General features: G+C 38.7%; 1 protein-coding gene across 1 annotated transcript in view; it reads left to right on the top strand.

Annotated features, from left to right (window-relative positions):
* LOC104464043 (phosphatidylinositol 3,4,5-trisphosphate-dependent Rac exchanger 2 protein-like) overlaps positions 1–12,660 on the top strand; it is a gene marked incomplete at both ends in the record, with an annotated part of 43,732 nt that overhangs the window by 14,823 nt on the left and 16,249 nt on the right. Inside the window, 3 exon segments of the mRNA XM_010076651.1 lie at positions 1–66; positions 2,077–2,180; positions 9,429–9,578. The exon segment at positions 1–66 is cut by the window's left edge and continues 2 nt beyond it. Coding sequence (XP_010074953.1) covers positions 1–66; positions 2,077–2,180; positions 9,429–9,578 — 320 coding nt within the window.

Raw genomic sequence — 12,660 nt, 5'->3', positions numbered from 1 at the left:
AAATATCCAGGAGAGGATATTTTTTCTTTTTGATAACCTTTTGGTCTACTGCAAAAAAAAGCACAGGTAAATTATTAATTTATACTTTGAAAAATAATTTATATTTTTCTCACAGTAGAGCTAATCCTCTGTATGCTGTTTCACAGGAATATGTGAACAATACCAAAGTGTTTACTGCAGTTAATTTGCAATATAAAGTCAGCATTTTAGAGGAAGTGTATTTCTCACACTGAATTCAAAGAGAACTGTATTTAGTTCAAACATTGGAAAGATTGTGTAGGAATGCAGAATCCAAATGATGAAGTACTGGGAGAAGGAATCTGTTTTGTCAGTCTTCTGCAACATGTTATATGTGGTGGTCTTACTCTCTTCTAGGGAAGGGTAAAGAGACTGATTGAGAGGATAAGTAATTTATACTTCACTAGCTGTAGTGAATCAGTCCTTTGTTTTTAAGTTTGAACTCTTGCTTAGGTTGCAGAACTTTTGGAACGGTTAAGTATGAACCGTTTAAAAAACTCATGATTATATCTAGTGTTGAATGCTGAATTTATTTTGAGGATATGATTCTGCAGCCGCTCAGTTTCTGTGTAGACTGGTTCAATATAAACTCATGCTCTTTTCAATATTTCTTATTTTTTTTTCTTGTCCAGCAATTACAGTTAAATTACTGATTACATAGTATCTTTTCACTTGTCTGCCACTAAATTACATATTTTTGTAGCCATATACTAGCTAAAATGCTCTATTGGATGAAAATCTCAGAACACATGAAAGGTCAATATTTTCTTTAGTTTTGAGCCGTCGTGTCCTACATGTCATTGGCTGGCACTATGGTGATACCTCTGCAGACATGAGAACAACTCAGTTTAGAACATAGTTCCAGGGTTTATGGTGGAAAAATGAATGAATTGTATGCCAGCAAGATACTGCGGGTATTGATTGGCAAGTAGATAGAGAGTTGTTCACAGGAGGTTTGTGTTTTGGAAAATTTACAAAAATTGTGCTATTTTTATGGTACGAGATATTTTATGTAATTTTTAAGCATCCTTTTCCTGCCAAGTTGTATAAATGTGGATTGCTAAATTTGGGTTCATAGGTACAAAGGCCACTGGAGTTTTTGGGTTTACCTCACTTTGGAGAGAAAAAACTTGTGATACTGAACCTTCATGCTTGCTGCTGTTTTTATTTTTTTTTTTTTAATAAATTATTCAATTTTTGAATAAGAAAGTAATAGTATAGTAGAATTACTCGTTAGACAGTGATGATTGAGAGGCAGGACATTTTCTGAAGAGTAGTACCTCTCTGGAGTGAGTGAAGGTCAGAATTCAGATGATTCTTAATTCTCAGGAACTGACCTTTGTTTGGTGTACAGTATTAATTATTACAGAGCAAAATGGACAGAAAATCGTCCCTGGCTTATCTGAGGTGGGAAAAGCTGCCTAGAACTGGGATTCTCAAAGAACCTTGGCTTCACTGGGAACAGAGTTATAGCAATGCATAGTGCTTTGGAATATGTCACTGGGAAACTTCCCCTAAACTTTCAGCGATTCCTAATTATAATTCTTTATTAAGCCTTATGTGAGGAAGAAAAAAATGTCATCATAGCTCTTCCATGCATAAATCCAGTTACGAGGCTGATGTGTGTAGGGCTAGATTTACATCCAAACGTGTTCTTATTTCATTTTTTCAGTCATGCTACCCTTGTGTTGAATTTCATGACTAGCATAATGAGGTTTAAACCAGTTAGCAGGCAAGATCCTCCCAATGCAGTATTTTGTCTTTGTTGGCAGGCAGTGGCATATAAATACCAGTGCTGGAAGAGGGCATTTACAGAATGAGACCCTGATGAACTCTCCTATCAGACAACTGTTTGCAGCTTACTCTTACCAGGGGTGGCACCTTTGCTTTAGCATCAGTGGTGTCCCATTTAGCAATGGTTTCCACAGTTCAACTGTACATATATAAATAGGTTGTAATTCTTACAGTAGTCTTTAAACACTTACGTATACAGGTAGCATTGCAGAAACGTTGCAAAAGGTGGTGGATGACATGCTCCTCTGTTCTTTCCTTTGTTAGGCGTTTGAAGAACAGCAAAGCATCTACTGATGGCCATCGTTACCTTTTTCGGGGCAGAATAAACACAGAAGTGATGGAAGTAGAGAATGTAGATGATGGAACAGGTGCGTATATTTGTGTTGCTCATTTATGGAGCAGTCATTCGAGGTGCTGTAATCAAATGCAGCGTCATGATTTCTTTGAGAATGGAGGGTGCTCCTTGTACTTAGAAAGAGTAAGACGCCACTTTTTAAAGGACTGTCTGCTCATATCAAAACTCTGCTTCTGTGATACATCATTGCTTTCATACATTATTAGCTGTGCGGTCCTAGATGACTGGTTTACGCTAACATGAACAGAATAATAAAATAAGGTGACATTTATTGCTCAACAGAAGTCATATATTTAACTTCACTTTACAGCACTCCAGCACACATAAATAGCATATCCCCAGGTATGTGATATATTTGTAAAAAAAACCTGAAAATTTACCTCTGTTGCAATGAAACTTCAAACACTATAAATGCTGAAATTGTAACATAAGTATTTAAGAAAAAAGGAAGGGTTTTTTTAATACCTTTAAGGATATAATCCATATGTTTGTTTGAAATTTTCCTGACAGACAGAAAAGTGAAAACCCAAAGTATTTCTACAAATGTCAATTTTTGTTTTAGAAACTTGAGTTTAACCTGTGAGCTTAACAATTATTATTTCATTATAATTAATAAAGAACACCTGAAACATTTTGTCTTTTTAATGTAAAACTAAAAAGAAAAATTATGGGAAAATTGCAGTGGCATTGCAAATATGTAAGTCTGGAGGGAATTTCTGTGAGTTATATATTACTTCTCCTGATTTTGAAATAACTTTAGGTTTGCCCTACATCTACTATGGATTCCAAGCATTTCTTAATGTAACTTCTTTCTAAAATTGAGCATTTATGATGAGGATTGTACAGCTTAAGACAGCTTCATAGAAGTCCTTCATAGAAGTTAAATATTTCTTAAAAATTAATTTTTTTCTGATCTTGAGTTACTTGTTTTCAAAATCGTTCACTCCTTCTATTGTTCTTCTTGCAACAAACTAGTTTATTGAAAGGCTGTTATGTCTCTCTCCCATCTCATCTTTTCAAGTCTTTCAATCTTTTGTCATGAGTCGCATTTTCTAAGTTTTTATTATTTTTTGTGTCCTTTGGAGTTTCAGGGGTTTTTTTTAAGTTTGTTTGTGTCTTCTGTATTATGTGTCCAGAGCTGAAACTTTGCTGGTGCCAAGTAGAACAGAATAATTACCATAGTGCTGCATGTGGGATGTCTACTACTAAACCCAGGATTGTCTGGCTTTTCTGAGAGCATTATTTTTCAGTTTTTTAGTTTGTGTTCCACAATACCACACCAGATCCTTTTGTGCAGTACTGCTGCCTATCGCATTATTACAGGATGAAAGAGTTGGGGTTGTTCAGCCTGGAGAAGAGAAGGCTCCTAGGGGTCTTAATAGCAGCCTTCCAGTACCTGAAGGGGGCTACAGGAGAGATGGGGAGGCACTCTTTATCAGGGGGGGTAGTGAGAGGACAAGGAGTAACAGGTATAAGCTGAAAGAGGGCAGATTTAGACTAGACATTAGGAAGAAATTTTTCACTGTGAGGGTGGTGAGACACTGGAACAGGTTGCCCAGGGAAGCTGTGGATGCCCCATCCCTGGAGGTGTTCAAGGCCAGGGTGGATGAGGCTTTGAGCAACCTGGGCTAGTAGGAGGTGTCCCTGCACATGGCAGGGGGGTTGGAACTTGATGATCTTTAAGGTCCTTTCTGACCCAAACCATTCTGTGATTCTATGATTATATCTTATACTGTGTTAGTGCCTGAGGGTGGGTCCTAATAATTAGTTTATTTTCTGTACTGAATTTTATCTTACTATTTCCACAGTTTATTAAGCATTCAGAATTCACATCTTTTTCCTTAAAGCTCTTGCAATGCTTCTTGCCTTGGTCCCGTGAACAGTGTTACTACTGAACCATTTAAGCTCTTGATAAAACTACTGGAAAATGCTTAACATAAGGTAGAGCACTGTGGGGGCACACTTGATTAATTCTCTTTGTTTACTAGACATATTTTATAACTCCTTGACATCTGTTTGAGGCTACGTCCTTCACCAGGCCCACCAATTTAGTTAGTGGTTTAGAGATATCTGTGGCTACACTGCAGTGAATTTCATCAAGCCTTGTTGACTTGAATATAGTTTATCTAATATTCTGTATTCTGCTATTTCCCTTCTGTGTCTTGTATTCCTGCCCAATTATTGGCTTTGTATGAAATCTCAGTGTTTTGTTTATGCAAAAAAGACAGTTGAGTGTTTCAGTCTTTTATGTCATGTATTATTTGATTACCTTTCATTTATTTTCCTTCATCTTCCTTATATATGCTTTAGAAATAAAAGACAGTTTTCCTCTTTCCATCGTGTCACTTTCTAAGACGGCATCTCTTTAGTTAATAACTCTTGATGTTACTGTGGCCACAGAGGCTTGTACCCACCATCTGCTTCCTGATGGATATTCCAAGAATTTTGCAAATTTTTCTTTCAGTGGTTCTAGTCCCACATATTGCCACACTTTTAGTGATGGCTTTAGCAAATGTTTCTTCCTTCCTCCTTCCATGTCTCTCCTGTATTTCTCAAACCTGTTGTAGCTTTCTTCATTTGCTTGTTCTAGCTATCTAGTCCTTGATCTGTTTTACACCATCCATTTTCCTTCCTGCCCATTTGTTTTTTTCCTCAGTGAATCTTCAGTATAATTTGGCTAAGCACAAATCATCTTCCCCACCATTCCAGAGACCAGCAGTCTAATTTCTTCCAGCCTCAGGAAATTTTGCTACCATCCCCATTTCCTGTAGCCTCACACACAGTACTGAAGGCTATCATGCTTCCTTCCCACTTGCTTTCCTGACCCATATTAAATCTTATCACTTTTTTATATGCAACATTTCTAAAATCCGTCCTCCTTCACACACTTCTGAGAAATCAGTTAATGGTTTGGTTATTTTGATATCTAGATTATTCTTACCCGCTTTTTTACTGTATGTCCCCGCATTTCCCACCTTCTCCATTTCAGTTTGTCCAATGTCCTAAAATAATTTTTTCTTGTAATTACTGTTACTTCATCACTCTGTTCTGTGGTTCTCTTTGAAATATGGAGATGTCTATGTTATTTCTCTGGCCTGTGGCACCTTTCTAACCTTTCCTTGCCACCCTCTCCCCCTTTGTTTTTTTTAAAAAAACCCCATTTTCTTTCCTTGTTGTCAGAAGCCTGTTCCCTCTGCCCACACAGATACTTTGTCTTTCGCTTGGATCATGATGCCCTTCTTTAACCTCCCTCTGTCTTGGTTTCTGTACTGTTCTCATTTGTGGCACCCAGATGTCTTGTTTCTCATCCCCTGTAGTCATCTGCATTCGAACTGTAACCCAGTACTATTCTCCTGTGTACTTTTTGTCTCATCTCATTCCCAAGTGTAATAATCTGGTCATCTCAGCCTCATTCACATTAGCTTTGCCTGTGCTTTTTTTGGTATTATTTTATTTTTCTTAATCATCTATTACCTGTCACTTTCTGTAATTCTTAATTTAGAGTGGAAGCTTTGAGTGCAGAGTCCTTATATTTTCGTATCTAGACATGACTCTTTCTCATGTACTCTTCATGAGTCTCTCTATAAACATTACAGACTTGAGTGTAGACAGCACTTCCACAGTTCTTTACTGTAGATTTTGGGATCCTCTGCTCAAGTGGTATAAGGAGCCATTGGGCTCCAGGGAACAGGGTAACTGAGAGCGTTTGCTCTCAGCACTGATAGGAATGTCGTCTTCGTTGTTTGTAACTAGGAACATAGAAATAGGAAAACAGATTCCCACTGTGGTTTATTGTCATGCTAATGACATGCCTACAGAAATTAACAAAGCTTTTTCTGAAAAGCAATTTTTCTTTGAGAAATTAGGCCTTGACTGAGCATTACAGTTTGTGGAAGCTTTCTTTTTTGTTCCAGCATCTGCCTTTTTTTGATTGCACTGATTAGGGAGGATTGAATGCATATTACTTATCAGGGCAGACTATTTGTATTCTTAAAACAAAGTGGCTACACAACCACTTGCAAGTATTAGAAAGTTGGATATATTGTGTTGGTATAGTTTTTTCTCTATTCAGTTTTTAAAATGTAATTTTGAGAGAAAAATGACATTGCATTGGTATACAATGGCATTCACGAGCCATTAAATGAATGTTATTTAGTTTATGAAGACAAGCACTTGAGATTTAGGAAATACTAGATTTATGGTTCCTTATACTGTCTTAGCTCTGTCCCCTGTTGTCTTGAAATGAGGCATGAAACAGAAAAAACACTACATGTTAATAGTAACCAGAGACTGTATCAAAAAGTATACAGAAGACGAAGGGAATTTATGTTATGCAATTATTTCCTTCGTATTTCTGAGCCCCAGTGCTCCTAAGAACCTTAAATCTGAGAAATTTAGAGGTACTTCAGTGCAGAGGTTTCTTGTTTTTTTAAGGGAAAGAAACAGATTCTATAGTATACGACTGTAGCAAATTGCTTGCTATGCATCTCTCAAAGGTATTACACTTCTAATTACAAGTTTTATTGCATTACCAATACAATTATCATTAGAAGTATCATCAGAAGATGATGTCATCTTTCATCACCTCTTCTCGGGAAGTTGGAGGCTTAATGATTTGTTAAGTGTGCTTGTTCAGACTTTGCATGGAGCGACTTGAAGTTCCATGCTCTTTTTCCTTCTGTAACCAGTATGTTAGGTTGGCAAATCATTTGTTTAGCCTGACTCTGGCGGCTGTGATTGCCTTGATGTGAAGAGTGTGCATATATCCTGTGCAGCTGGCTGGTCAGAACATGATGCCTGGCCAGCTCTTGACCAGGTTTTGTCCAATAGCTAGTCCAAAAAATGTATGGGTTTATATGGGATAATGGTGGAATGCTGAAATGCTCTTTGGGAGAGTATAGGCATGGGTGTATTGGGGAGAACAAATTGCTCATGGGAGTCTTGGAGGATTGTAGTAATGGGGAACATGGGGAGCAAAAGAGAAAGCAGGGGTGTTGTAGTTAAAGGCAGAGGTTGGAGTCAAGCTGGGCATCGCAAGAGTGGGTTACTGCTGCAAAATTGGGCAATAGCTACCCATTTTGCTCCACCTGAAGTCATTGGTATCTGTATACATTAGGCAGTCTTAGTACCTAGCTAGGTGATTAGGCTTTTCACAGAATTTAGCAAATTTGTAGTGGCATGAGATAAATGTGGTCAAACTGCCAACACTCTTGGCCCTGAAGTTACAGACCTTCAGATAGATGCCAAGGAAGCCGCATGTTTAAAATGTCATCTCTACATTGAGATATTCAGGCGGCTGGAGAAGCCCTTTTTTTCTGAGTTAAATTACAAAGTTGACACCAAATTTCTGTCCAAAGTGAAATGGGATGATCTAAATCCATTTGTGAGTCTGAGCCATAATTTTTAATTTTTTTGGCCACAATTTTAACTGCTATGGTTCACTGCATTAGAGATCATAATATTTCCTACATAACATGGGTGTTGTGATGATAGATATACAGTAACAAAGACCACAGGAAAAATGTCACCCTATAGTTTTATACGTATTGACTTCTAACTTAATAAATTAACAAAATGGCACAGTTAGTGCCATGTTGCAAGGTTTATAAGCGTATGCTTGTATAATACAAAGGGACCTTAACCTTCCTTCCTCCAGCAGTGCTCCTGCCTCCAGTCTCCAAAGGGCTGCAGTCTGTCAGCTGAGAGCTTCTGTCTGAGGCTTCTTTCTTTTCCCTGACTTTTGACTCTATATTTCTGACAGTGCATGAATGATACGATGGCTAGTTTTCAAGAGATAGTGTTTTTAAAGGGACAGAGGATATTACGCATAGGTTATGTGAATAAAAATATGCTAAATAGGTAAGTAGTATAAACATGATGTTGCAAAAATAACTTCATTTTTTTCCCTTCATAGACTTGCTTGCACTTTCTTACACACTTTGACTAATAGAAAGTTTTGTTGGTTCAGAAATTAGCCATCAGTCTCGTGATTTTCTAGTAGTTCCTGACGTTTCCCAGCCCAGAATACGAAGCTTGGCTGCTTTCCATCTAATTAAAATGCAGAGTTATTGAAAGGATACGAGCATATCTGCTGAGATATATGATAACTCTTAGCAAGCATTTCAGCAAGGGTTTCAGTTTTGGAAATCCCATCTCATTATACAAAACAAGGCTGAATTATGAAAAAGTATTTACGAAGTAAAAAGCTGTCTAGTTATTACAGTAGTTCAGGGCTGGCCCCAGGACTTTCTTGCCTCTTAATGAAAGTTCATGGTGAGAGAATGCTGACCTTTGATTTTTTTAATGTTTTGTACATTAGTTCCTAGCTCTAGTTTTAGTTTCTATTTTATGCAAAAAATTATATTTGTTATCAATGGGACACTTATGCCTCACAAATTTTCCCCCAGGAAATGCATGTAATCCTAGTGAGGGATATTCAGGGGTGTTAGTTTTGGAGAGGAAGTCTGGTTAGCTAATTTCTGAACAAAATTTATGGAGTAGCATGTTAAAATCAAATGTTATGTAAGTAAAGAAAGAGTAATAAGTAATAAATTGCTTTTTATAGCATCGCAGTTTCCATGTTAAGAGTCAGAAGTTCTAGATATCTAAGAATGCCAGCAACTGTTACCTCTCCCACAATGTGCACACTGAACAGAGGGTTGTTAGAAACATATTCCAAAAATTATGCATTTGGCTAACACATTTCTTGAAATCATAGTAGATTTTATATTTTATTTCAGTTTGTGTGAACAACTAAGTGTGTATATATTTCTTTATCCAGGTAATCAGTAAAGATACTTTAAATCCGTATGATTTGCTTACTTGTCAAATAGAAATTTATTTAGTCCTTTTTAAAATTTAATAGTAAATCATTCAATTGGCACAACAGCTCTGAGTAATTTAAGCGTCAAAGCCACAATGCTGCTTTTTAAGGAATTATTTATTACAGTTTAACAACTGTAGTTACTCCAGCTATCATGATCTGTTCTTTTAATAGGACTCTGCCTGTTTTAGTGTTGAGTTTATATGTTCTTCCATATGCTAGGCAATTATCTGTTACATTTTAGAAAGGACATTATTTAGTAAAAGTTAAAAGTACAGCTTATTAAGTTATAAGAGTTCACAAGTGGCACAGGTAACTTCAAATTCATTTCTGTTCTTCTGTATTTCCTGAGCTTTATGAATAAGAGTTCTTAATCATTATAACAACTATTTCTTTTTTAAGAGTTGCTGCTCTATAAGCCATTTTATCTGTTCCCAGCTGACTATCACAGCAGTGGCCACACTGTTATTAATGGCTGGAAGATCCACAACACAGCTAAGAACAAATGGTTTGTATGCATGGCAAAAACCCCTGAAGAGAAGCAAGAATGGCTGGAAGCTATTTTGAAAGAGCGAGAGAGAAGAAAAGGTAGGGTAATAAACTTCCGCATTCGGTTTGTGTGGCAAGGTCTCGGTAGTAGGTTGGCTACAGGGGTGGCTTCTGTGAGAAGCTGCTCGAAGTCTTCCCTGTGTCTGATGGAGCCAATGCCAGCTGGCTCCAAGATGGACCTGGCACTGGCTAAGGCCAAGCCAGTCAGTGACAGCAGTAGCACCTCTGTGGTAAGATATTTAAGAAGGGGGTGGAAAAAAAATCCCTGTACAACAGCAGTTGCAGCTGGAGAGAGGAATGAGACTATGTGAGAGAAACAACTCTGCAGACACCAAGATCAGTGAAGAAGGAGAGGGAGGAGGTGCTCCAGGTGCTGGAGCAGAGATTTCTCTGCAGCCCGTGGTGCAGACGATGGCAAGGCAGCTGTGCCCCTGCAGCCATGGAGGTCCATGGTGGAGCAGAGATACACCTGCAAACTGTGGAGGACCCCATGCCGGAGCAGGTGGATGCCGAAAGGAGGCTGTGACCCTGTCGGAAGCCCACGCTGGAGCTGGCTGCTGGCAGGGCCTGTGGACCCGTGCAGAGACGAGCCCAGGCTGGAGCAGGTTTGCTGGCAGGACTTGTGACACCGTGGGGGACCCACACTGGAGCAGTTTGTGCCTGAGGGACTGCACCCTGTGAAAGGGACCCATGCTGGAGCTGTTTTCTGAAGACTTGCAGCCTGTGTGAGGGACTCATATGGAGAAGTTGGTGGACAACTGTCTCCATGGGAGGAACCCATGGAGCAGGGGAAGAGTGTGAAGAGCCCTCCCCTTGAGGAAGAAGGAGCAGCAGAGACAACATGTGATGAATCGACTGCAACCCCCATTCCCCATCCCTCCGCACCACTCAGGGGGAGGAGGTGGAGAATTTGGGAGGGAAGTTGAGCCCAGGAAGAAGGGAGGGATGGGGGGAAGTTGTTTTAAGGTTTGGGTTTCTTTCTCATTATCCTACTCTGATGTGATTGGTAGCAAATTAAATTGATTTTTTTCCCCAAGTTGAGTCTCTTTTGACCGTGATGGTAATAAGTAAGTGATCCCTCCCTGTCCTTGTCTCAACCTGTGAGCTCTTTGTTATATTTTCTCTCCCCTGTTCCGCTTAGGAAGGGAGTGATAGAGTGCATTTGGTGGGCACCTGGTGTGCAGCCAGGGTCAACCCACCACACATGCTTTGCCAGAAGACCATACTGTATTTTTATGATGAGATATAAAGCAAAACCAGCTGCTGGGCAAACTTGCAGTGTCAGGTTCAGCTGAAGGTTTATGAATATCAGCTTGGAAAAAATAAATCAAACTTGTACTGCGAAGGGCATAGCGTCTTGAATCATATATGCCAGTAGTGAATGCTGTTTTGGAAATGGGGAGATGATTTAGTCTATGATTTTACAGCTTATGCTAAATCAGTATAAATTGTCATAATTTCATTGAGGCCTGTGAACTATTATGGTTTGTGGTATGTGAGCATGTATCCTAAATGCCTTTTGGGATTTACGTGCTTTGCAGCTGGACATTGGAATCACTGAAATGAGCAGGTCTTCTATGTTGGATCTTCATGCAGATGATCCCAACATGAAATGGTACAGAATATACCTGCAACCCCATCTTTAATGTATTCTCCCTTACTCAAGAAAGTAAGAAATCACTATTGGCAAACAGCTGTCTTTTTTGAATAACTGAGTTAAGGTGGAAGAATACTTGAATGAAATATAATCCTGATCTCAAATGTGATCACGAATGGCCTCATGTATTCAAGGTGAACCCAGCACAAAATAGAAGCAGGGAAAGATGATGCATTATCATCTTCTGGAGATAATTTCATTTGCAAGCTGAAATATCCTAATCAGTAACGATGTTTGTAGCCTTGGTACTGAAAGAAGATATGACCTTGTAGTCAGATCTGGGATTCTTTTCCTGGTCTGCGTAGATTTTCTGTCCCCTGTTGCAGTAGCTGTTATTTTGTGCCTCTGTTCTAGATTTAGGAAACTAACAATACTTTCTTTGGTCTTTTAAAGTTGGATACTGGATGTTTGTAGAACATCTGCTGTAGGACCAGAGTTTTAACTAGGGTGTCTGAGCACCGTCTGTTTAATAGTGCCATAAGGATTTAATAGTAGAAAAGCTAAAAAGATAACTTATATGTCTAAAAACTCAACATTTTAAAAATAACAAATGAAAAAGTGATATCATAGAAATGGTGTCAAGTACAACAAAAACCTGGTTTTCCTGCTTCTATATAGGGCTTTGTCTGGAACTGGCTAAAAAGTTTTTTAACAAATTTTATTTTATGTTGATGTATTCTTACTATTTCACACTATACTATTGAGCAGCTGGTAGTAGATGTGAGTTTGAACTAAACCTTGCCACGTGTGAGGTCTGAGGTAGCCATCACAAAGTCAAGCCTTGTCTTAGGATTTTAGCCTCCTATGATTTGGGGAATTTGGCTCCTTGAGTTCTCAGTGGATTTGCCACCAGGAGACAACCACGAAAGAAAGAGGAGAGGATTTGGTACACACTTAGACTTGGTTTGCAACACAGAATCTTCAAAAATATTTCCTGAATCTCTGTGTTACTCTGTCAGCTTATAAATTTATCCATCTCTCCAGCACAGTGATCTTTTTCAAAATATCTGCATAAACACCTCCTGCAAAGCAGGATGCATCAACGTAATTGCAGTCAAATTGCCAAATGACTTGGGAACCAAATAACTGTCTTTTTAGAATTCAAATACCGTAACTAAATGTAGCTGTAATACTTTCCCATTCACTGTGAACATAAAGATGCTTTAATTATATGTTTACTTAATAAGACATGGAGCCTGTTCACGTGTGAGTGCATAGAAGCAATTACACTGAAGTCTAAGTGACTGCACTTGTGAGAACAGTGTTTCATCTCCTTTGCAAGTCTGAGATGAACTAAATAAAATAAAACACGCTTCCCAGATCTCCTGGCGTAGGAGTGAGGCTCACATGAGTGACTCCCTCCTGGTTGTGCTGTACGTGCCCATGTGTTCTTTGTAGGTGTCCTGTAGACCTGACATCTCACACAGAAGGGCAGATTGCAGTGATCTCCAGACCAGGGAAATA

Source organism: Pterocles gutturalis, unplaced genomic scaffold (genome assembly GCF_000699245.1).
Source record: "Pterocles gutturalis isolate BGI_N339 unplaced genomic scaffold, ASM69924v1 scaffold1166, whole genome shotgun sequence".
Lineage (NCBI taxonomy): Eukaryota > Metazoa > Chordata > Aves > Pterocliformes > Pteroclidae > Pterocles > Pterocles gutturalis.
Note: the sequence above shows the minus strand (reverse complement) of the source record. Positions and strands in the feature narration are given on the sequence as shown.